The 24,831-nt window shown below is 49.0% G+C and overlaps 1 protein-coding gene across 2 annotated transcripts in view; it reads left to right on the forward strand.

Annotated features, from left to right (window-relative positions):
• The window catches only part of Grk3 (G protein-coupled receptor kinase 3), a 110,529-nt gene that overhangs the window by 55,987 nt on the left and 29,711 nt on the right, over nt 1-24,831 (forward strand). For both annotated transcript variants that reach the window (XM_087577781.1, NM_012897.4), the window contains exons 6-12: nt 3,375-3,436; nt 7,548-7,599; nt 9,668-9,759; nt 11,186-11,285; nt 18,726-18,804; nt 20,315-20,445; nt 24,498-24,592. In XM_087577781.1, the coding sequence (XP_087433907.1) occupies nt 3,375-3,436; nt 7,548-7,599; nt 9,668-9,759; nt 11,186-11,285; nt 18,726-18,804; nt 20,315-20,445; nt 24,498-24,592 (611 nt within the window). The remainder of the gene's footprint in view (nt 1-3,374; nt 3,437-7,547; nt 7,600-9,667; nt 9,760-11,185; nt 11,286-18,725; nt 18,805-20,314; nt 20,446-24,497; nt 24,593-24,831) is intronic.

Below are 24,831 nucleotides of genomic sequence, written 5' to 3' on the forward strand. Positions count from 1 at the left end.
AGTTCTGGGCCTGCTGACCTCCCCTGCAGCTTCCAAACCCAATTTGCTTGGAGATTTGGTGGGGTGGGCACACACAGGGTGCTCTGCAAGGGGCCTGCCCTTCTCGCTGCTCCTCAGATGAAAGCTGAGATCAGATATGTTGTGTTTTATAAAAACAAGGAGAGGAGAGAAAGAATATATTTGGTGGATATGTAGTCAGCTGTGGGAGAAGGGGGTACCTCTGAGGGCCCGTGCAGAGACATCCCTTACCCCTGAAGGACCAGCCACACAGATGGTATAGTATAGAATAGAGTTAATTCAGGGCACGGGGAAGGGAGTTGAGTGAATAGAGACAGAGAAAGGCAGAGGGTGGGAGTGGGGGGATAGAGACAGAGAAAGGCAGAGAGAGAGAGACTGGGAGGGGAGGAGGGGAGGAGAGGAGAAGAGAGGAGAGGAGAGGAGAGGAGAGGAGAGGAGAGGAGAGGGGGAAGGCAGGGGATGGGAGGGGAGGGCAGGAGAGGAGAGGAGTAGAAGAGCAGAAGAGGAGTAGAGGTCAGCCATGTGGAGAGGGAGGAGAGGAATGGGGGGAGAGAGGGAGCAGGAGCAAGGGGACAGAACAAGAGAGCAAGAGAGAAAGGAGGGGCAAGCAGCCCCTTTCACAGTGAGTCAGCATACCTGGCAGTTTCCAGGTAACTGTGTGGTGGAGCCTAGACAAAATGCTAACAGGATACCTTATAGTAAAACAGCATGGTGCTGATGCCTGTACTGCTGTCTCCATATTTAGAGTGTGAGTGCTTTGGTTTTTCAACTGATTCACACAGATAGCCTGTCACCAGTCATGCTTGGCATTGCAGAACTCTACCGTAGATTGTGCAGCATGTCACTGGAGGTTCTCAGTAGGAGATGAAATACAGCATTAAGACTTATCTTCAAGAACCAACAGTGACTACTTGCAGTAGAGTTTTATTCAACTCTTTGTTTATCTAACTCTTTGTTATTTATTTATTTATATTAGCCATTTGGGATACTGTGTCCAATATCAGGAGTGGAGGCCCCAGCCATCCGGCTAGCCTCTGCTGATAGTTTCTAGGTTGCATTTCTAGTGGATGTGGTGTAAAGCCAGAGACACAGGGAGGGACTATTCTTTCATAGTTACCCTCTCCTGAGAACTGACAGAGTCCCAGGAGAATAGCACTCATCCCTTCTGAGCACCTTGGTGCCCTTTCCTCCTGCTTCTGGGAGGCCCCTTTAATTCAGCATAACCATGCTGGGGACCAGGCTTCCAACATGAGACCCTGACATGCGCAAACCACATCCCATCCTTGGTACCTCCTTCTCCATTCAAATTTCGCCCCAGTAACAATGAAACAAGATCACTGCAGGCAAGAGTGACAGAGACTATGGTGGTTATCGGGGTGGCCCCAGGGCACACCCACCTCCGAGCTGTTCACCTTCAGCAGGGTGGAGCTGTTAGTGTGGCTCAGTGCAGCTTGCATCCTCCCAGCCTGGTGCAAACTAGATGCTTACCTCGGTGGACAGAGGGCGTTGCCTTGTGAAGTAACAAAGTTTGCAGTGTGACACAATGTGTCAAAGTCAATGCCAAGTGAGGAATTGATATTTCTTGTTTGCCAATCTGCTTTAGAGAGAAATAATTGCATAAAGGGATTTGGAGGTGAGAGAGGGGCCTGGTTGGAGGTGGATGTGTGAGTGTGTGTAGTATATGCATGCATGCGTGCATGTTTGAGTATGTGTTTGTGTGAGTGTATGTTTGTGTGTGTGCATGTGAGAGTGAGTTTATAGGTGTGTGTGAGTATGTGAGTAGTGTGTGCATGTGTGAGGGTGTATGATTGTGTGTGTGCATCTGTGAGTGTGTCTGCATGTGCATGTATGAGTGTATGTGCGTGTGTGTTTGTGTGTACATGTGAGAGTGTGTTGATGTGTGAGTGTTTGTGATTGTGTTCAAGGGTGTAGTATGTGTGTGCATATGTGCATGTTTGTGTGTGTGCATGTGAGAGTGTGTATGTGAGTGTATATGTGTGTGTTTGTTCATGTGTGAGTGTATGTGAGTAGTGTGTGTGCATGTGAGTGCCTGTGTGCCTGTGTGTGCATGTGTGTGTGTGAGTGTGTTGGTTCTATAAAGTACCTGACGAAAGCCACCTGAGGATAGAAGGGTTTGTTGGGGTCCGCAGTACACAGGGATACAACCATCATGGTGGAGAAGGTGTAGTAGCAAGACTCCATATTCAGGAAACCATGAGGAACCCAAGCAGCCACTCTCAGACATGCCGGGAGATCTGTCTCCATGGTGATTCTGGAGCCTCTCAGGTTGGCAATCAGTAACTACCAGCACTGGTTAAAATGTGGCCAGGTGGTGATCAGGGGTTCTAGAGAGGCTTGGCTGCTCCTCCATTACTAGGAAGAATGGAGCGTTTGATGGAACAGAAATGTGAACCATGAGTGAGCACACTGTCCCCTGTGGAGAAAGTCTATTGGAAGAACATGGGACCTCTCTACTGAGTCCCACCTGAGCTCCCTGCCGCCAGGGCACTCCCTTCTCCTGCCGTCTGTACTTGTTTTGATATGCTCTGAGTGAAGACACTGAGAGGGTTAAATTTCCCATCATCCAACGCATCAAACAGATCAAGATATTTTCCCAAAAGATCTAGTGGACTCTGGTGAACTCTGAAGCATGGCCATCCGCCAGCTTCTTGTTCTCAACTGGAGCGTGTGGAACAGAAATTGTGGCTGTTTGTTCAGTGCGATGAAGCAGAGCTGAGGCAGAGAATAGTGGATCCCCACTCGAGGAACCTGGGGCTGTGTCAGCATCTCCCTGGATACTCATTAGAATCCCTGACCACACCCGCTCCGCCCCATAGCTTCCTTCCACTTCTCGGCGTCTAAAAGGTATAATGTTAATTAATTAATAACATGGCCAATCAGGATGATTAACTGTGGGCCTCTCAGCTTCGGGTCCTTAAAACTCAGTCCACGTGGACGAAGCGCATAGCAAGGCGTGCTAGGAAGCTCACTCAACAAGGCCCAGTGCCAGATGAAAACGTGTGACCCCGTTTTCAGAAATTAGTCAGAATTCCAAGATGGCGACAGGGGGCCACATAGCTAAGGGCTGGGACCCTTTATGTGCCTCAGGGAGACAACTCGGGTCAGTAGGGCAGCAGCTGGTGAAGAGCTGTGTGCAGTGCAGTAGGAGCTGACAGAGATGATAATCCTGGAGTGAGACTGAACACGCTGAGGGGACAGTGAGAGGGACAAGCCTGGGGCATCCCCTGGACAGCATCCCGTGAGCAGCACGCTTGCTGACCTCAGGCCACTGGCAAGCGCCCTTTCTCTGTCTCATTTCTATTTACGCGGTGCCCTTTCTTCTCTATTCCTTGCAGCCGTACATAGAAGAAATCTGCGAAAGCCTTCGAGGCGACATCTTCCAAAAGTTTATGGAAAGGTATGCAGCTCGGTGTGTGCACACCATGCATTTCCCCGGTGTGTGCTATTTTATCCCTCCGCAGACCCTTCCTGGCCAGACTCCCAGCCAGCCCTTTGCCACACTTCCTCCTTGATGCTGGATGTTATATCTCTGGGATGTGTAGCCCTTGACCCCTACATTCTACTTCAGCTTGTTCTAAAATTGAAATGGCCTGGGGAGGGGGGGACTTCCATTTTACAAGGATCACAAGGGAAGCCTTTGCGGACTCAGTATGGTGGCTGTGTTTTTATCTGATTCCCATCTTAGGCTCTTGAGGCCTGTCTCCCAAGGCAGGGCAAGCCTGGGAAAGGACAGACTGTGTACTCAAGGGGCATCGTCTGCGCATTTAATGAATTCATCCCGATGCGTTTCCACGATGTAGAAGTGGTGTGTCATCCGATACTCTGAAGTTGGTTCGGCTCCCCTTGAGCTGTTTACTCGTGTGTCTCCCAGTCGGTTCGTAGGGCTCCGAGCCTCTGAGTACAGTCCCCTGTGTGTGGTCTCCCTTGACGGCATGCGTTGTGATTCTACTAGAGTGGAGAGATAATTTATCCTGGAATGCGCTCAGTATCTTGGGGACTGACATTCATCTGTGTGAGCCTTGGCCTCTGAGCCTGGGGCCAGCTGAAAGCTCTGGAAAGAGGCTCAGTAAAGCCAGCGAGGAATGCAGGCTCAGAGCAGAGCTTTGGCCTTACCCAGGGCCGGCCCCACTGCCTAGATTTCTCAAATCTGGAGTACATCTTAGTCTAGTGTGACAGGGTTCCGCTTGTTCTGTGCCTTGAGCCTGGTCTGTCTTTATGTCCAGAGTTGGTGATCCCTCGTCGTGGGATACCAGGGGTGTGACTTTCTTTGTACGTGCTCGTGTACACACACACACACACACACGCATGCACACACACACACTAGGGTGTTAAAACACATTTTGAAGCAGTTCAAGTTTTAGGTAGCAAATTGACAATTCGTTCATTTCAACACTTTAATTTGTTTTCTGTTAATGAATTCTCAAGGGGAGGGGGGCAATGCATGCTTGCTGTAAGTGTGGAGTTTGGGTTTGGAAAGCACGGGTCTTGAACGTCACCAGAGTTGTGCAGGCAGGTGGGTGGTGCACTGAGGGCTTGAGGATTTTCCTTTGAGCCCTGCCATCCATTGGGAAGAAGGAGAAACCTCAGCAGTGTGGCTGTGGCTCCCTGCTGCTTCTGGGGACCACAGAAGCTGAGAGCAGGGAGGCTGGGAGCACAGCTGATACAGTGACCCTCTTGTCCTCAGCATCAGAGTTAGTGCTGGAGTGGCAACAGGTGAGCCTGAGCCCCTCCCACATCCAAGGTTTACTCTCTTGACCCTCTGACCTCGGAGGACCTTGGGCTCTGGTTACCAAAGGTCTTTGGTCCCTAGAGACTTCACTTCTGTTCTGAACAACACAAAGGACAAATGGACTCAGTGGACACACGTCCACCTTCCTTCTTCTTAACACAGACATCACTATGTTTACTTATTTGTTAAAGAGCAGGATGTTGGTGTGGTGTTGTCGCTACAGAGGTCCAGGAGAAATGCAGAATGTGGGCTGGGGTAGTGCAGCGTGGTGGTGGAGTGTCTACCTGACAGGTGTGGAACTCTGGATTCAGTCCTTGGAGCTAGAGAAGGGAGAGAGAAAGGAGGGGGGAGTAAGGAAGGGGCCAATGGGGAGGAAGGACGGGGTGGGATGGGGAAGGTTGAGGAAGACCAGAGGTTGCATCTCACCTAGTCCCTGACCGATTCCTCATAAAGAAACAGAATCCAAGATTCTTTAAATGGGGCCGGGGGATCTTATAAAGTCCCAAGTGCCAGCAACCTAGGAGAAAGCTTAAGTTGCTAACTCTCTCTCTCTCTCTCTCTCTCTCTCTCTCTCTCTCTCTCTAACACACACACACACACACACACACACACACACACACACACACACACACACGCACACACGGATCACTAAACAGACTCTGAATAAAAAGGCTTCCAATGCCAATGACCCAAATCCCAGCGGTCTTTTTGAGCATATAGCAACTTTCCCCTTGAACCTAAAAATGGTTTTTAGAGGGTCTCCCTCCGGCCTTCCAACATCTCTATGAGGCTCGTGGTCCAGGAATGCACTGGTTCATGTGGAAGCATCAACCTTTGGGACTCCCCTCTCCTCAGAGTCTGGGCTTGACAGGATCTGACACATTTACAACAAGCCTTAGAGTGAGTCGTGCCCAGCTCAGGGGGTGGAATAGCCTGCACTGTTTTCCAGATAAGCATTAACTTGCTGTGGCAGACTCCTCCTCCAGGGGCAACAGATGTCCCCTGGCTGTGTGGCAGAGTCTGCTCCAGGGTCACCTGGGTATAGAGTGCAAACCTCTCGGGACTGGGGGCCTGTGGCAGCCAGAGCTCAAGGCACTTGGAAGGTCAGAGGGTAAACCTTGGAAATGGTAGGGGCTCAGGCTCACCTGTTGCCACTCCAGCACTGACTCTGATGTTCAGGGTCACTGTCAGCTGGGCTCCCAGCCTCTCTGCTCTCAGCTTCTGTGGTCCCCAGAAGCAGCAGGGAGTCACAGCCACACTGCTGAGGTTTCTCCTTCTTCCCAAGAGATGGCAGGGCTCAAAGGAAAATCCTCAAGCCCTCAGTGCACCACCCACCTGCCTGCACAACTCTGGTGACGTTCAAGACCCGTGCTTTCCAAACCCAAACTCCACACTCACAGCAAGCATGCTTGTTTTTCTTTCGGGCATGAATGAAGACAGCAATTAGCATGCCGTGGAGAAGGCCAGTGTGAAGGGGAGGGGTTCTCTGCTGAATTCTGTGCATCTCTGAGGAGTTAAGGAGCCTGTTGGTCTGGGTCCATCTGCTCACCCACGCATGACCTTTGTCCAGTTCCCTTTGCTGGCCTTGGTCTTAGTCCTCATAAATTGGGGTCAGAATGCCCCAGTTCACGGAGCTGTTGAAAGGAGCCAATGAGCCATGTGGATTGGACATGCAGTGATCATAGACTTTATTTGCTACCCTTAGCATTATTTGTGTACATTGCTTGTCCTTTTGGTTGTTTAGAGCAGAAGGTCTAAAATAGTAGTCATGAGTCATCCCTAGCTACAAATTGAAAGGTCCCCGGTGTACAGACAAACCAGCTCTGGGAAGTAGTGATTCTTCTCACTGATCTCAAAGTGACAACTTTGTTGTACTGATTTGTATCGATACACTGGCGAAGGCAGCTCTAGGAGCCAGAGAGTGGTTCACGCTGATCTCAAAGTGGCAATTTTGCTGCACCCGGTGGTTTGCATCAATACACCCTTAAATCAAATTATGCGTGGGGCATGTGACCATTGAGGAGAGACACCAAGTCTTTTATTTAAACAGAAAAACAAAGCCGTGAACACTGGGTAGAAAAAAGTTTTAGTATTTTATTGTGTGAATTGTATCTTATCATACCTGCCCTCCTCCCTCCAGCTCCTCCTCCCTCTAGCTCCTCCTCCCTCTAGCTTCTCCCTCCAGCTCCTCCTCCCACCAGCTTCTCCCTCCAGCTCCTCCCATGTCTGTCTCCTCCCAAGTTCATCATGGTCATGTCTATAATAGCTATTGCTATGTTTATATACATGTGAATTTATATATATATATATATATATGTACATGTGTACATATTCACACAGGTATGTAACCTGAGTCCATTTAGCTTTGCTCACCTGTACATGTGTGCAGAGCTGGTCACATGGTATTAAACCTATGTGGGTGCTTGGAGTAGACGGCTTTTCATTCAGGGGTGTGAAATGTCTCCTGTCCATGTTGGTAGGTTACCTGGTATTGTCACTGTGCTGGTCTTGTTCCAGCAACCATATTGCTAAGAGTTCATGGGTGTGACGTCCATATTGTATGTTGGTCCTCTGGTCTTGTAATCTTTCTGCTCCCTCTTTCAAAATTTTCCTGAGCCACGGGTATAGGGGTTACATTAAAGGTGTGCCAGTTGTGCTGTCTGAGAATGTTTTCCTTGTGTGAGAGGCAGCACGGGAGTTGGACCCCATCCCACAGGTCTCTTAGAACTCCAGTTAGGTGCTACGTAACTCTCTAGTAATTATTTGTATTCTCTTTTAGCGAAAAATTCACTAGATTCTGTCAGTGGAAGAATGTGGAATTGAATATTCACGTGAGTACCATACTTCTCTGCCCCCCCCCAAATAAAAACTTCCTCTGCCCTAATGTCATGAGAAAATGCTTTGTTCTGGAACGTTCTCCCCAAGGGTATGCAGTGCAGCACAGATGTCCGTGCTTCATACAAGTCCGTGGACTAAAAGCTGGGCTCCCATGCTCAAGGAGAAGCCATTGCAACCTTAGCTTTCTTTCCTCCTGTTTGTGTGAGAATGAGCTTACATACCTAAGAAGGGCTATTTTAGGTTGCGATTGATTGACCCTTTACCAAAAATAACAGTGGCAACGTAAGCCTTCCATTCACTATCACGACTGCACAGCCTGGGCTCTTGCCACACTGTGAAGTTCCCTTCACCTGCCTTACTGTAGGATATAATAAAACGAGCAGAACAGTTTTATAGAATAAGGTTTCAGGGTTGTTCCGTTTCCTTGTTCTTAGTTTGGAATTGGCAGAAGTGGGGGTTGGGTATTCAGCTCCATGGTAGAACACTGGGCTAGACAGTGCAGGAGTCAGGCCTCAGCACGAGGGACAAATCAATCTCTCTCTCTCTCTCTCTCTCTCTCTCTCTGTCACACACACACACACGAGAGAGAGAGAGAGAGAGAGAGAGAGAGAGAGAGAGAGAGACAGAGACAGAGACAGAGACAGAGGGAGACAGAGGGAGACAGAGAGAGACAGAGAGGACAACAAACCCAGGGAAATGGAGCAAAGTGACCCTTGACCACAGGCCCACTGTCTGGTTCCTAGGTATCACACCGTCCTCTAAGCTGAAATGTCAGTCACTCCAGGAAAGGACTGCTCTGGGGGTCATGTTTGGGTGCACAGCTCTGTCTATACCCTCTACTCTCCTTATGTGGATCTTCTGGAAATATAGGGTTCGGGTTTCATAAAAGAATCCATTGTGGTTTTGTTTTTAAAGAAAAATGTGTACTTAAAGCAGTATTGTGGGAAGGTTTTTTTAAAATCTTCCCTTTGCATCCTATGTTCTGGATTGTAACTCACACACATGTGCTCGTGCATGCACACACACACACAGAGTCACACACATGCACACACAAATTCATACACGTATACACATACACACCAACATACACACATATGCACACAGGCTTACACACACACGTATATACACATATCCACACAGGATAACATACACATAGAGTCCATACACATACACTCACACACATACATACATACATACATACATACATACATACAGTCACACAGAGGCATACAGATATACACATAGACACACAAGCACACACATGTATTCACACAGGCACACACACAGAGTCACACACATGACACACAGATTCATACACATATACACATACACACAAACATACACACATATGCACACAGGCTTACACACACAAGTATATACACATATCCACACAGGATAACATACACATAGAGTCCATACACATACACTCACACACATACATACATACATACAGTCACACAGAGGCATATACATATACACATAGACACACAAGCACACACATGTATTCACACAGGCTTACACACACACACACACACACACACACACACACACACACACACACCCTTTCTTGGCCCCTGAGCTCTGTCGGTGGATGGAGTGTGTATGTGTGTATGAATGAAGTCTCTTTCTGTGGCTTTTTTAATGTTTGTGTGAGGAGTCCCGACTCCCATGGCCTGCCTCTCAGCACTTTCAGTCAGAGTGTTTGTTCTGAAACAGCTGCCCTCCGCATGGACTCTTGTCTTCCCACCAGGACGGTGTGGAGAAGAGTCTGATTGTCCCTAAACTCTAAGCTTCCTGGTGCCTGAGATCACTTCTTATATTGACTAGTACTTCTATACTTGTGCTTCCCTGACATCACAGCTTGCATGAGGTTTTCAAGAGTGAAGAGACAGTCCCCTCCCATGCTTCCCCCTCCCCCACCCCGTCTCCATGTTGGACTGCAGTCTCATCTCTCAGCTTAAGGAATCCGTCCTGGGAGTGGGAGGTGACACTGGACCATCTGTCTGTCCTTACCCTGACGTCGTGTGACTTCACGTCTTTATTTTGTCTTGTGCTCCACAGCTGAGCATGAACGACTTCAGTGTGCACAGGATCATCGGCCGAGGAGGGTTTGGGGAAGTTTACGGCTGCAGGAAAGCAGACACCGGGAAAATGTGAGCCTCTGTCTTGTCTCACGGGACTGTTAAGGGGGCCTCGGTCCACAGAAAGAAATAGATGTTTAGATTTGATCAGGAAGCCCCGCCCTTCATTTCTTAGGCCCACTCAGAAGCTATCAGGGTCCACACATGGAGTGCTTGCAGCAGGGAGCCCGTCCTGGAATTGCTACCTGCTCTCCTTTGAGCTTGATCCAGTGACCCACGGTGCCTTCCCTTGTGTAGGGATCCTGCTGCTCATGTGCTCAGGGCCTGACTACTGACTGCTAGTTTTCCAGTGGCGGGTTCTATGAAAAACATCCTGGCCAATGGTGGAGACTGGAGCAGCCTGCGGAGTGTTTTGAAGGTCCCTCATCAGCGATACATTGTTTCCTGTGCTCTCAGGGCTCCACAAAGTGATTAAGCTCCTTGCTGCCTCACTGTTCTTCTACAGGTCATGTGACAGAGTCTCATGTAACCCTGGTTGGCCAAATACTCACTGTGTAGACCAGGATGACCTCAAACTCAGAGGTCTACTTGCCTCTGCCTCAGAGTATCCACCAACACGCTCTGCACACAGTGTTTCAGTTAAGAAGCCATGTGTTTTCTGAGTTCTGGGCTCTGACACCAGCCCCCACCCCGCCTTCCAGGCAGTTCAAAGCAAATGTGACAGTCACAGAGAATAGTCTATCCTTAAAACTCTTGTAACAAGTTAAGAATCCTCTTTCAGCTTCCCACTGTTCTACCGAAAACATCTCTTGCTTTCCGCTGCCTACGATTTACAGAATAAGCCAAATTGATGGGCCAGTTTCCCTTGTGACTTTGTCACAGGTTCTGGTAAATTTTAAGTTGTCAGCAGGCCCCTTAGTTAGCCAGGAGGAGACATGAAAAAATCTTCTTGTTGGGCTGAAGAGATGGTTCAGCAGTTAAGAGTACTGACTGCTCATCCAGAGGTCCTGAGTTCAATTCCCAGCAACCAACATGGTGGCTCATGACCATCTGTAATGGGATCTGATGCCTTCTGGTGTGTCAGTGTACTCACATACATAAAATAAATAAAATCTTTAAAAAAAGAAAAGCAAAAGTCTTCTTGTCACCTGAAAGAGTACAGGCTATGTCTGAGTGCAGGAGAATCCAGTTAGGGTCTTACACCTCCAAAGAGCTAAATCCGATCCATGCATTCATCTCCTCTCCCCGGTAGCACCAGAGCGCACGTTACGTATTTATTATTTTTGCTTCTGCGCCATTTATCTAATGCATCTCTATCCACACGTTGAGAGAAATGCCTGTAGTACCGTGTGATTGCTTCCTCCCCACAGTGGAGATTCCCTGGAGGGTATCTGGGCGCCATCTTGCTTCCTTTTGCCTTGATAGAAATAGCTTAGAAGTTTGTGTAACCTGGCTCGGGTCCCCGGCCTAGACTACACCCTCGTCTTTATGTTCCCAGGTATGCCATGAAGTGCTTAGACAAGAAGAGAGTGAAGATGAAACAGGGAGAGACACTGGCTTTGAACGAGAGGATCATGTTGTCTCTCGTCAGCACTGGGGTGAGTCGATCCCATGGCTTCCGACATCTGGCCCGTTGCTATTGTCTGTCCCAGCTGATCACAGAGTAGGTTGATGGAGGGAGGGTTAGGAGGTGACACAGGATGTGCTCATGCTGCTTGGGTGGAGTGTAATGTCTCTCTCTGAGCCTGAGTGAGGGGAGGCCAGTACAACCACTTATCCTCCAGAAGCAGCACCTCCCCCAGAGCAGTTCCCTTCTCCTGACTTCCTTCTTGGCAGAGTGTGGTGCCCAGAGGGCAGACAATTATGGTGATAAGAACACTCGGATGCGACTTTAAAATGGCGGCAGGCTGGAAAGCCAGCCAGAGGAGGAAAGGCTGAGCCCCGCCCACCATAAGCCAGTCAGAGGGCGGGGCTTTGACTCTGACTTACTTGACTGGGAATGGTGTCAGGCATCCAAGCCTCAGCTTCAGAGCTGGAGATGTGGCTTGGAGAATGAACATTTGATGAGCAGGCATGAGGGTTTGATCCCAGTACCATGATCACTACCACTGCCACCGACACCATCAACAACCTTCCCACGATAACCACCAACCTCACCACCGTCACAGCTACCACCGCCATCATCACTACCATCATCACCACAACCCTCAGCAGTCTTTATATTTTTGTACAGAGCCACCAAACAAGACAGCTCTCCTTATTGAAATCTGTGCAGGTGTGTGGGTACCCACGGCTGTTGGCCAGCGCTCAGAGCAGGCCAGAGGCTTAGGGTGCAGCGTGCTGTGACAGAGCATAGCATACACTTGTGGCTGGCGGGTTAGCCCTCCCTGTAATAAGTGGAGGGCTCGGATGTCAGTATCCAGGCCATAGGTGAGGATTTCTGATGGTCATATCCTGTGGGGCCCTTTTGACGGACACAGCTGGATTCCATGTGCAGTCGTCCTCTGTACCTGAAGGATTTGAAGGCATCAAACCATAATGGCTAGGAACCCGTTTCAGCTGGTGAGAGGGCTGCGGAGACCCAGAATAGATCCTCCCCTTCCGGTTCTTGGCCACACTGGCCCAAGCTCACCTTTTGGGTCATTCCTTTGGAGGCAAAGTGGTGTGTGTGTGTGTGTGTGTGTGTGTGTGAGAGAGAGAGAGAGAGAGAGAGAGAGAGAGAGAGAGAGAGAGAGAGAGAGAGAGAGAGAGAGAGAGAGAGAGAGGAGAGGGAGAGAAAGAGAGAGCGCTGTTTTTATTGAATTGGGGTTCATAATGACTCTAGCCCTTCTTTTCAGAACTTATAGAATGACTATTTTGCTGAAGCAAAACAACTATGTCGCTTACTTAGGTGAACTGTAAAACGAGAGTGGGGCTCTAATTAACCCCTAATTATGCATATTGGTCTTCCAACTCTGGACATTTAACCTCACTTTTTAATGAGTTATTGCAAAGTCCCGTTGGTTTTTAAGAAGTCCTATGGAGTTTTTTGTTTGTTTGTTTGTTTGTTTTTTGTTTTTTTGTTTTTTTGTTTTTTATGTTGGAAAGGTACAAAGCCAGGTTGTGTATATTCTTTGAATAATTCCTTTATTGAGACGAGAGGATGTGGGGGGTGGGAAGTACGCCATCTTTGCTTTGGTCCAGCCTGAAGGAAACAAACTTGAAATCCAGGTTCTGTTGGGCCACTAACTTGAACTAACTTAAGAGAATGAACCCTACACATGTTCAGATACTGAGCTGTTTTGCTAAGGATGGCACTGGTGCTTCAGTCTGGCACGCCATGGTAAGGTGACTTGGGAGTGTCGGCACTCAGTTCTTCGTGCCCTGGACACCATGTGACCTTCCTTCTGGTGTCCACTTGGCCCCTGGATCAATGAGGCTTACTGGTCTTCCTTTCTTACTGGGTGTGTTTCGTGCTCTGTCAGTGCTTGTGCTAAGGCAGTAAGAACTGTAGCCAATGGTGTTCTCTCTAGTCTCACTGGGGAGACTGCTCAAGGGGAGCTCTCTTTGGGGGGATTCCTAGGTGTGGTGGGGGATGGGCTGGCCCCAGGTATTTGTTTGTTCTCAGGGTCAGTTTGGTCAGATGCCCAAGGGGGCCATCTGAGTTCACAATGGCTACTGTCAGGCTGTGACTTCTCCCACAGAGATGAGGAAGGCTCTGGTGGTAGATGAAGTAGCTTTGGGTTTTCCCAGGTGGGTAGAAGTCAACGCAGACATGTGGTCTGAGACTAGGGAAACTAGCCTTGTCTATTAGACAGACTCAAACTTGAATGGCTTGAGTGCTCAAAACTTGATGGTCAGGGCTGAGGCCGGTAAGGAAAAATGCACGCAAATCCACCCAGCTGGAAGTGGGTCACCGGGAGCCTGTACCTGGCACTGGGCAAAACCACCTTATAAGGAGCTGTTGGGGGATGCTCAGGGAACATGGGGCTTCCATCATGGCCAGCTGCCCATTTCTTTGTGGTCTCAGACAACCAGTTTCCAACTCAGAGCTTGGCTTGCTGGTTTTTAAATGAGGAAGTGAGACTAGCTGGGTTTCTTCGTTCTTCTCTCCCCCTTCCTCCTCCCCTCCCCTTTCCCCTCCCCCTCCCCTCTCCCTTTCCCTCCTCCTTCTCCCTCCCCTTTTTCCGATACCCCTTCCCCCTTCCCACTTTCCCCTCAAAGTGAGACCAGCAGGGTTTCTCCTCTTCTTCCTCCTCCTCTTCCTCCTCTTTTCCCACTCACCTTCCCTTTCATTGTCCCCCTCCCCTTACCCTTCCTCTCCCTCTAATTCTAAATTCTAACTCTAAAACTCATTCCTCGCTTGCTAAAGATGCTGAGCTGTCCTTTGAAGGATCACAAGCCACTGTGTTCAAGGATATTTCCTGTGAGGCCCTCTGGTGTCTTGCATACAGTTCCCCACCCCAGCAGGGAAAGACCCTGGCTTTGCTGAGTTTTGGGTTCACCCACTTCTCTTTTCCACTGAGCTGCCTATTAGATCACAGGGTACGTGTTTAGGGGGCCCACTGAGGATGAGGGGGTAAGTGTGGCACGGGAAGATCTGGAGAAGATGGAGGCATGTGTTGGCTAGTTCGTGTCCCCTTGTCACAAGCTGAAAAGAGAGAACTTCAGGCGAGAAAGCGCCTCCATAAAATCAGGCTGTAAGCAAGCAATACATTTTCTTAATTAGTGATTGGTGGGACAGGCCCCAGCCCATTGTGGGTGGGGCCAGCACACTCTGGGTAGGGCCAGCCCATTGTGGGTGGGGCCAGCATGCTGTGGGTGGGGCCATCCCTGGGCTGGTGGTCCTGGGTTCTATAAGAAAGCAGGCTGAGCAAGTCATGGGGAGCAAGCCAGTAAGCAGCACCCCTCCATGGCCTCTGCTGATGCTCCTGTCCTCTGCATCAGCTCCTGCCTGAAGGTTCCTGTCCTCTTCCTGTCTTGGCTTCCTTCAGTGGACTGCGATTTTTTAGGATGTACAAGCCAAATAAACCCTTTCCTCCCCGACTTAACTTCAGTCATTTGGTTTCATCATAGCAACAGTAACCCTAACTGAGACAGGGCCCCAGAAGGCCCTGTGCTTCATGTACCTGAGAATGCGCAACTCTGAGTTAGTAAATTCGCCATCTCAGCAGACCAGAGGACCAAAGAGGAAGCTGTCAGTCATCCCGACCCAATTTCCTCTAGAAGAATTATGGAAATGAGTCCAAGTTTGTACGTCCGTAGTTTTATAGCGCAGACCAACTCGAAATCATCTGCACGCCCTTAACCCAGAAATTTTGGAGCTTGCTATCGCATATTCTGTGTGCAGACGTGTGTGCACTTGCTTGCTTGAGGTCAGGGGTGAGAGGTCAGATGTCAGTGGTTACTCTTAGAGTGTTGGCCTTCCCCTGTGCTTTGAGATAGAGTTTCTCTCTGACCCGGGGCTCAACAATTGGGCTAGGCTGGCTGTCCCGGGAGGCCCAGGAGGCCCAGGAAGCCCAGGAAGCCCAGGGCTCATTGCTCTCTCTGCCACCACAGTGTTAGGATCCCAAGTGCATACAACCAGGCCTAACTCTTTAATGTGGGTTCTGGAGATCAAACCCAGACCCACTTGCTTGCATGTCATGAATCTTACAGACTGAGAATCTCCCCAACACTGACGTTTCAAAGGAAGTTACTTGGTGAGAATTTTGGTTTCTGAAAAAAAAAAAGTTATGTGAATATGGCTTTTGCTTTAATCCCAGGTGTGGGGTATGGGGCTGCTTCAGACGTCCATGGCCATTGACTATGATTGTCTCGTGTTCCAAGAGAGGTGTGATTTTTGCCAGCTGCAGACAGTTTACTTTTGGAATTCTGGGGATTCTAGGGAGGGTATGAAGTCGAGTGCCCCAGAGGGCTGGGGGTGGGTGGTTGTCGGTTCTCCTGCTGCTGGTTTCTGCTGCTTTGCTGGTTGGAGATACCCTGACTGCTGAGATCGGACTTGCCTCTAGGAACTCAACACCCTTAGTCAGCAGCAAGTAGTCTAACGAGGTCTCTGCACCCTTTCCCCTCTAACTTATTTCCTTCCTACCTAGTGTTGGGGGGTTGGAAGGGGTGGGTTGGAGAAGGATGGTAGATATAAGAACCTAATAAAGTAGCTTCAAAAAGTACACCTGCAAAGTTATACTGGGGAAACTTCAACCCTTCTTTGAATTTTAATAATTCAAAGACCGTTCTGTAGGGCCCGCCACATTGTACGGTAGGTAGGTCAGATTGTCGTTGAGGTTTCTTTAATTTTTTAAAAGATTTATTAATTTGTTTTATTTATGTGAATACACTGTCACCATCCTCAGACACACCAGAAGAGGGCATCAGATCCCATTGCAGATGGTTGTGAGTCACCATGTGGTTGCTGGGATTTGAACTCAGGACCTCTGGAAGAACAGACAGTGCTCTTAACCACTGAGCCATCTCTCTAGTTGCTAAGGCTCTTTGGTAGCAAGGACTTGTGAAGAGTCTAAACTGATCCTGGGTGGAGTCCAGCAGAGAATCCTGCTGAGTCGGGATCCGAGAGCTGGTGAATGGTCAGTCGGAAATAGAGGTTTGTCAGGAGCCCAAAGTCCTGAAGTCACCTGGAGGCTTGAGACACTAACTCCCCGGCCTGGCCATTCCTCTCCCAAGCTCTCACGAGATGGCCATCTCAGCTGTTAACCTGACCTACATGTGGCTGTTTCTGCTTCTCTCTCTCCATGAGAGCGTGAGGTGGCCCACGTTGCTACCTGTCCAGCTGCTCCCTGTATAGCTAGATAGCAGGGTCAGCAAGAGCTGTGTGGCACTGTCACCAAAGCCAGCCCGTGAGCCAGGAATGGTCCATCTGTATCTAGAGGCCTTGTAAGGAAAGGACATGGAGAATGCATGTGGTCTGCAGAGCCCGAGGTGATGATCAGGTCCAGAGTCTTGTGCCACAGTTCCCTCCCCGACTCTCCCCTGAGGCCTTTCCCAGGCTCGGCTAATCTAACCAGAGCTGGTAGGCAGTTCTAGAGATAAGCCTCCTGCTCCCATAGTGCAGACAGCCACCGACTGGATACTTGGTGTGGGGTGGCCGGATCATGTAATGCACAACCCAGGTGATAGCTCCAAACAGCTGGTCATGGCTCAGCACCATGGTGCTAATGGTTGTCATGCAGAGTGTGTGGCCAGGCCGTGTTTCTGCTTTGTTGAATAGATGCTCAGCTGTTCAGCACTAATGGAAAACACTAACCCGACCTGTGGCCTTTTATTGCACTCGAGTGGCCACCTACATGTGTGCCCTTTGCGAGTTCTCTCCCTATTACTCATTTTGTGCTTGAGCTTAGGGCCATGCTGTCTGAACTACATTTTAAGCATGGGAATGTGTGTTTACCTGTGTGTGTACATGTGTATGCACGGACCTGTGTCTGTGTGAGTATGGACATGTGCATGTGTGTATATGTATATACATATATACATATATACATACTTGTGTATTTGTGTACATGTATGCATGCACCTGTGTCTGTGTATATAGACATGTGCATGTGTGTATATGTATATACATATATACATATATACATACTTGTGTATTTGTGTACATGTATGCATGCACCTGTGTCTGTGTATATAGACATGTGCATATGTGTATATGCATATACATATATATACTTGTGTGTTTGTATACATGTGTGCATGCACCTGAGTATATATATGTGTGTGCTTGTATGTAGACATGTACATGTGGTATGTGCCTATACATATACATACTTGTGTGTTTGTGTACATATGTGTGTGTACCTGTGCATGTACCTGAGTATGTGTACCTGTGTGTCCTTGTATGTGTATGTGTGTGTGTGTACCAGTAAATCTGTTTGTGTGCATATGTATGCACCTCTGTGTTTGTGTATACCTGAGTGGGCATGTGCCCATGTATATATAGCATGTGTGTATCTGTATATAAGTATAGCATGTGTGTATCTGTATATAAGTGTATATCTTTGCATGTATATTGTGTATATGTGTGTGTACATGTGTGTGCATGTGTGTGTGCATGTGTTTGTCTGTACCTGTGTGTGTATGTGTGTGTTTGTGTACACGTGTGTGTGTGTGTGTGTGTGTGAAGTGTGTGTACTAACCCTTACAGAGGGGTGAGGGATGCTCACCCATGTGTGTCCCTGTGGAGGCCAAAGTGAATGCTGATTTCCTCTGTTGTTCTATTCTTTGATTTTTGAGACAGGGTGAGCCTGGAGTTCACTGATTGTCTATACTAAATATGGCCAGCGAGCTCCAGTGACCCTTTCCTCTCTGCATCCCCAGTGTGTACTCAACCGTTTGTTCTTTAATGTGTGTGTGGGGTGTCTGATCTCAGGTCCTCATGCTGTGCAGCCCTACAGAGCCCTCTCCCAGCCCAGTAAGGAGTCATCACGTGTACCGCTGTGACTGTCCTGGATTGTTTTTCTAAAGCGTGTCCACACTTTCTGACTGTTTTTAGTCCCGCACACATTAGTCAGCCTGTCAGCCTTCACTTCTGTTAGGATTCTGTGGGATCCGTGGACGATTCACAGGACACGGTTGCCTGTTTATGTTGAGTTACTCTGTCAGTCACTTGACAGTATGTTTTCCTCCTTCAAAGGCTAATTCATTCCAATAACACAAATGCTACATAACTTCTCTCTCGTTTGGCTCTTCTGAGTTCAGAGCAGAGACTCAAATACACAGTTGACTGGCCAGGGACCCAAAGCTTGACAGCAGAGACCATAGGGCAAACCTGTTCCTGGTGTCTGTGGTCTTTTGAAGGGGCCCAGGAGCAGAAAGAACAATGCCAGGATGAGTCAGGGTGAGAGAGTACCCCACATCCCGCTGTTCCCATGGTGGACTGAGTCTCTGGCTCTTTGACATCCGCTAGATCTGTTGCTCTGTGGCTCCTGAAGTGACCAGCATGTATCACACTCAGATCCAAGAAGAGGGCTCAGCAGGAGTCGGTGGTGAGGTGTCTGACAGTTGAATGCTTTCTGTCCATCTCACAGGCTTCTGTTTGTCCACTCTAGGACTGTCCCTTCATTGTCTGCATGACCTATGCCTTCCACACACCAGACAAACTCTGCTTCATCCTGGACCTGATGAACGGTAAGCAAGCCCCAGATGTCTGGCTGCCCCGTGAGCACTGCATTGTGTTCAGTGGTCCCCAGACAACGCTGGGCTCCATGAGTCTATCCCAGAGTTATACTCTCATTGTAGTTTAGGGGCATCTATGCCCTTTGGTTTTGGATAAATCCATCTTGCAAGATTGGCTGTGATTTCTCCCAGCCTGCCATTTTCTCCCCGGGATGCCAGGTCTAGTAACTTCTCACAAAATAAATACCGACTGTGAAGTTTTGCCCTCTGGACTACAGCTGGCCTTGGTCTTTAGCTTATGTCCTGATCTCAACTCATAGGAATGAAATATCTCCCAAGAACGTAGGCCAAAGATAGGCATGCATTTAGAAGCTGGCTTTCCAGGGCTGATTTGTGTGGATTCTGCTTTTTTCTTTTCCCTGCCTCCTGAATCCTCAGGACTCCGCTCTCATCTCTGAAACCATGAACCCCAAAAGGTGCAGACACAAAACGTTCATGTGCAAAGTGCTTTCAGTGCGAGAATGTGATATTGGAGCGCTCGGGGTATCTTTAGGAAAAGTTGAAACAAAATATGAGCCATTCAGATGGTTCAGTTGCTTGCTTTTTCTTTTTCTTTTCTCGTTAGTTCCCTTAAGTTTTACTATGTTTCAAGTGTGTGCTTTGAGCTCAGATAGAGCCCCAGAATAGGAAGGACAAAGGTTGGTAGTGAGTTCAAGACGATGCCGGAGCCGATAGGGCAGGCCGTGTGTGTGTGTGTGTGTGTGTGTGTGTGTGTGTGTGTGTGTGTGTGTAGGGAAAGGAGGCTGTGGTCATGGAGGGGGGGCGGCAGAGAGGCCCCTTCCCTGCCAGGGCCAGGCTGGCCCACTGGGAAGAGCTTGGAGCCCTTTATTGATGTCTCAGTATGTACAAGAGGAGGGAAGAACTACCAGGGCACTAATCGACATCAGACATTCACCCCCTCCCCACACCTGGGCCTTATGACCCTTGAAGCCACGAAGCTATTTCCTTTTCCCAATATCATGTTGTTAAAAAAAACAATTCTGAACACGTGACCAGGGCGACAGCTTTAGGAGGGCTCTCCGATCCCCACCACCTGGGTTTTGCCAGCTACACTTGTCTGTTGGACAGGCTCAGTATCCAATCTCCCTCCACGGGGCCAGTGTAAGGTTCATATTTTGGGTTTTGTTGTCTCGCACAATGGCTGGTCAAGGAGTGGATGGCATGGGTGGGTTCAGTTACTGGGCAGGGTGTAAATAATCCAGAGGTTCCCCAGGCTGGCCCACGCTCGGCGATGTCCTTGGCAGCTGAGCTGCAGCCCCAAATGGTGGCTCTGTCCCATCCATGAGGCATGGTTTCTGCAATGATCCACACCTTTGGCCAAACTAACAGAAATCAAAGACCTAAGTTAAGGCCAAAAGGTGGAGCCTTTTCCATTTTTCTCCAGCACCCTTATAATGCGGGGTGACCTCTGTCTCCTCTCAATGAACATCAGTGACTTGCCCTCTTGGGTCTCTGGTTGCAGGGGGCGACATGCACTACCACCTCTCCCAGCACGGGGTGTTCTCTGAGAAGGAGATGCGATTTTATGCCAGCGAGATCATCCTGGGCCTCGAGCACATGCACACCTGCTTTGTAGTCTACAGAGACCTGAAGGTGAGGCGGGTCAGGGTGTGCCCAGGGCCCTCGAGCTCATTTCTCTGCAGCAGGGCCCTGTCCTTGTCTTCCTATCCCTGTCTCCACCCAAAGTAGTTCACTGTGTGACCACATTTGGGGCAGGTGTGTGGTACCTGTGGCCTTTCCCTGTTGTCATGGCAACCACGGTGCCTACTAAGGTGCTGGGTGCAGCTGATACTAAGTCCAGGAGTTACACACGATAAAGAAGAGGCTGGCCAGCATCTTTGGGGGCATTTTCTGTTGCTGTAAAATTAAAATAAAATGCTGTCTTTTAATCCTCACTAGGCATTGCAGTGCCCCAAGGTATCTGTTGGATGTGTTCATCTCAGTCAGCAAAGCGTCTCACCCGCTCTGCTCCATCCCGTATCACACGGCCGATGGCTACTCTCTGAGCTTTGCAACAATCTCTCCACCCATCTAGTTCCCAGGGCAGGCTGCCACCATGCCAGACACATACATCCCAATTCCGTGGCAGCCGAATGTCTCCAGCCATCGTACGCTCTCTTGAATTCAATTAAATCGTCACATGAAAGAACACACAACACAGTAACCTCTGATCCAATTGATAAGATATAATTGCCCACTTAGACACACAAAGCCCTGTACACATCCATCCCTTAAGAACATTCATAACAACCTGTAAAGGTGCAGAGAGGAATCTTAACGCCAGCCTCCATGTTCTTTCAGCTGCTTCCTCCTCCTCACTCCTGTCTCCTCCTCTCTAAAACTTTTCTCCCGCCCATCCTTCCTCTCATCCAATAACAGGCGTGTTCTATCCTATACCTGCTTTCACCTGTATAATGACACCAACCTACAATTTCCCACTTTTGTATATAATCATGGTTCAGTAGCTGCTCACCATGGAACGGATCTTGCCCTGTCGTTGGTCAGAGCTTGACAGGGATAAAGATGGGCGTGAGCCAAGATAAAGAAAGATGCAGTCCTGGCTCCTGTGGGACAAGGCTGGTTGGAGGGAGAGGGGTGGGTTGTGCGGTATAGCTCAGCCTGGGGACATCTCACGGTGGTTCCTCTCTGAGCTGTGCTCACATCCCCGTCTTTGCCCCCACGGCTCAGAAGCAATGACTCTGAGCACTGTGACCTCGCACTCTAGAGGTGCGCTTTCAAATGGGCCCTCCACGAAGGGGTTCGGGATCCGGGGAGACTGGGTGGTTGCTCCGTGTGTCCATGGGGACACGGCGCATCGATGTGTGATGCAGACAGTAGAAGGAGAAAAGAGGGGCTGCCATACTGAGGGACTCCGTCGCTGTGATAAACCGCCATGACCAAAGCCAACGCGGAAGGAAAGGGTTTATCTCCTCTTACAGCCTGTGGTCCATCATGCAGGGAACTTGGAGCAGGAACTCAAGCAGGGCAGGAACCTAGAAGCAGGAGCTGATGCAGAGGCCATGGAGGGGTGCTGCTTACTGGCTTGCTCAGCCTGCTTTCTTATAGAACCCAGGACCTCCAGCCCAGGGATGGCTCCACCCACAATGGGCTGACTCCACCCACAATGGGTGGGGCCCTCCCCGATCAATCAATAATGAAGAAAATGCTCTACAGGCTTGCCCACAGCCTGATCTTATGTAAACAGGTTCTCAGTTATGGTTCTCCCTTCTCGGGTGACTCCAGCTTGTGCCAGGTTGGGAAAACTAGTGAAAGAGCAAAGCAAAACAAAAAAGCAAGCAAACAAACAAGCGAGGTCACCCAGGACAGAGACCCTGACAGATTATAGACACCTGTGTGTTGTAGAATTGAATCCCAATCCAGGGTTTCTCCCCTGCTTTGGCCATTTAGTTCCTGGATAAAGGACACACAGAGACTTTATATTTACAATAATCCTTAAACAGCACAAGAAGTGGGCAGATATCTCTCCCCTACGCTATTAGAATCTACTTTCCTATCGATAACCCCAAGTTATTACTTACTATGTTTCATCTGGGCTGCTCTTAACTCTGATTCACCAGCCCTCAGGGCCATGTTTTCTTGACTCCTAACCCATGGCATCTTCTCTCTCCTCCTTCACCTTCTGCCCCTTTATGTTTCTCCTCAGATCCCCAAGCCCAGGAACCCTAAACCTCACCTATACCTCGCCTGTCCAGCTATTGGCTGTCGGCATCTTTATTCGCCAATCAGAATTAACTTGGGGCCTCTTCTGCCCAGCTATTGGCTGTCAGCAACTTTATTCGCCAATCAGAATTAACTTGGCACTTTATTCACCAATCAGAATTAACCTGGAGGCAGAGTGTCACAGTATCACTATGTGAAGACTCTTGTCTCTCTGGTCTCTAGGGCAATGAGGTCTTGGGGGGTCTGCACTTAGCACCACAATTCACAGCAACAGAACAAACCTCCACACCTGCGTAAGATAATATACGTCACTGCAAGAGGGTGACAGACAGTTTGCCCATTGGATAGGAGAACACCTGGAGAAAGTGTTTGACTCCCATTTCTGTTTCCTTCTGGAATTGTTCTAAACATGCAATGGGCCAGAAGGAAGTCGTGTTCCTTTCTTCTAGGTTTTGTGAGGGGTGTGTGTGTGTGTGTGTGTGTGTTTGAGATAGGGCCCTCACTAGGTAGCCCAGGGCAGCATGGAACTTGAGATCCTCCTGCCTCAGCCTCCCGGGCTGCTGGATGACAGATATGTCACCAGACCCAGCTACTAATAGGACTCGTTAAAATCTAGGAGTAAAAATTGCTGCATTTTGGTTTGGGTACATAATTTTTTTTAAAGATTTATTTATTTATTATACATGAGTACACTGTAGCTGTCCCCAGACACACCAGAAGAGGGCATCAGATCCCATTACAGATGGCTGCGAGCCACCATGTGGTTGCTGGGAATTGAACTCAGGACCTCTAGGAAGAGCAGTCGGTGCTCTTAACCACCGAGCCATCTCTCCAGCCCATAATTTTTTTTTTAAAGAATACTTCTGTGAAACGAAACTCAAAGTGTTTAGGGAGTTAAAATAATTAGTCTTAGCTTTTATGTGAACCTACAGGAGCAAAGATAGTTTTTTTTTTTTTTTAAATTGAACTAGTAGAAGTAGCCAGACCCTGGTTGGCTGCTGGCACATTAGCTGCTCATGAATTTTATGAGGAAGCAGATACACACAGACAGCCCAGGGCTGATGCCCTGTGTCTTAATTGAAACCTTCGAAATGGCTTCTCCTTATTCCCCTGCCTGTCTTGGTTCCTAAGCTATTAGCAGGCGATGATGTCATTTAATTCTCATTCAAATGTAATTATAGTCACTCATGGTTATTCATGTTTCCCTGCTGTAAGAGCTTGCTGCTACTTTTATTTTAGGCAAAACAATAGGTTTTCGAGGCAGAAAGATATTCCTGAGGTGACTGCAGTTTGTGTGTGTGGGGGGGGGGCGGTGTTCATTTCTGTGACTGCACCGACCAAATCCAATCTGAATGGAAACAGATTAGATCAGAGTCGGGGTCAGATCCAATTAGTCGGGCCCTGGTCAGTGAGGGCTGTCCATCAGGACTGGTCTGGTGTTCTGGGATACTTCCAGCCCTCAGGTCAGCAGCTGTGCATCTCTGTAAGATTCCTCCCTGATTCGGCTGTTGGCAGCCATGTTCTCGGAAACCTTGTGGTCCACACAGGTGGCACAAAGCTTGGGCCCCGTTGCCAGAATGTCTGAGCTGGTTACATATGAAGCTCTTGGAGTAATGGGAGGACATGCTTCAAACCCATGTTGGGAACCCTCCAGTCCCCCAACACTCACTGGTATTACTCTCTAGTATGTGTGTGTGGGTGGGTGGGGTGTCACTCTCAGAGCCCTTTCCTGCTGAGGTCTGCAGAGTGATTCTCTGGGTTCATTGTCCTGCTGCCTTGGTTTGAGGATGCCAGAGTCCCCAGGGATGACATAGGGGTACACACACCCTGTAGAGATCACGGTGACCATGATGAAGTGATGTTGGGGTGTTCCCTCGTGAAGGTCATGCCATCTGTGATGAGACGATGTTGGGGTGCACCCTCTGGAGCTCTTGGGGGACTCTTTGAACCTCTTTTCCTTTCAGCCTGCGAACATCCTCCTGGATGAATATGGGCATGTGAGGATATCGGATCTTGGCCTGGCCTGCGATTTCTCTAAAAAGAAGCCTCACGCCAGTGTGTGAGTATCATGCCTGTTGCATTTGCTGCATTTCCGCATCATGGTGCCTGTGTTCGGGCAATGCCACCTGGCCACCTGCGCTCCTTGCCTGCCTCCCCCACCAGCTCCATGTTCTGTGTTGTATTCAGTATCAAGATGATGGGAGCAGAGATAAGAGCACTGTGTTTCCTGTCACTGTCTGTGAGAACAGACTTGGCTCCTGGGGACCACCCTCCACCCCCCACTCCCCACCCCCTACT

This window comes from Rattus norvegicus, chromosome 12, assembly GCF_021556685.1.
Source record: "Rattus norvegicus strain SHRSP/BbbUtx chromosome 12, alternate assembly SHRSP_T2T, whole genome shotgun sequence".
In the NCBI taxonomy this organism is placed as follows: domain Eukaryota; kingdom Metazoa; phylum Chordata; class Mammalia; order Rodentia; family Muridae; genus Rattus; species Rattus norvegicus.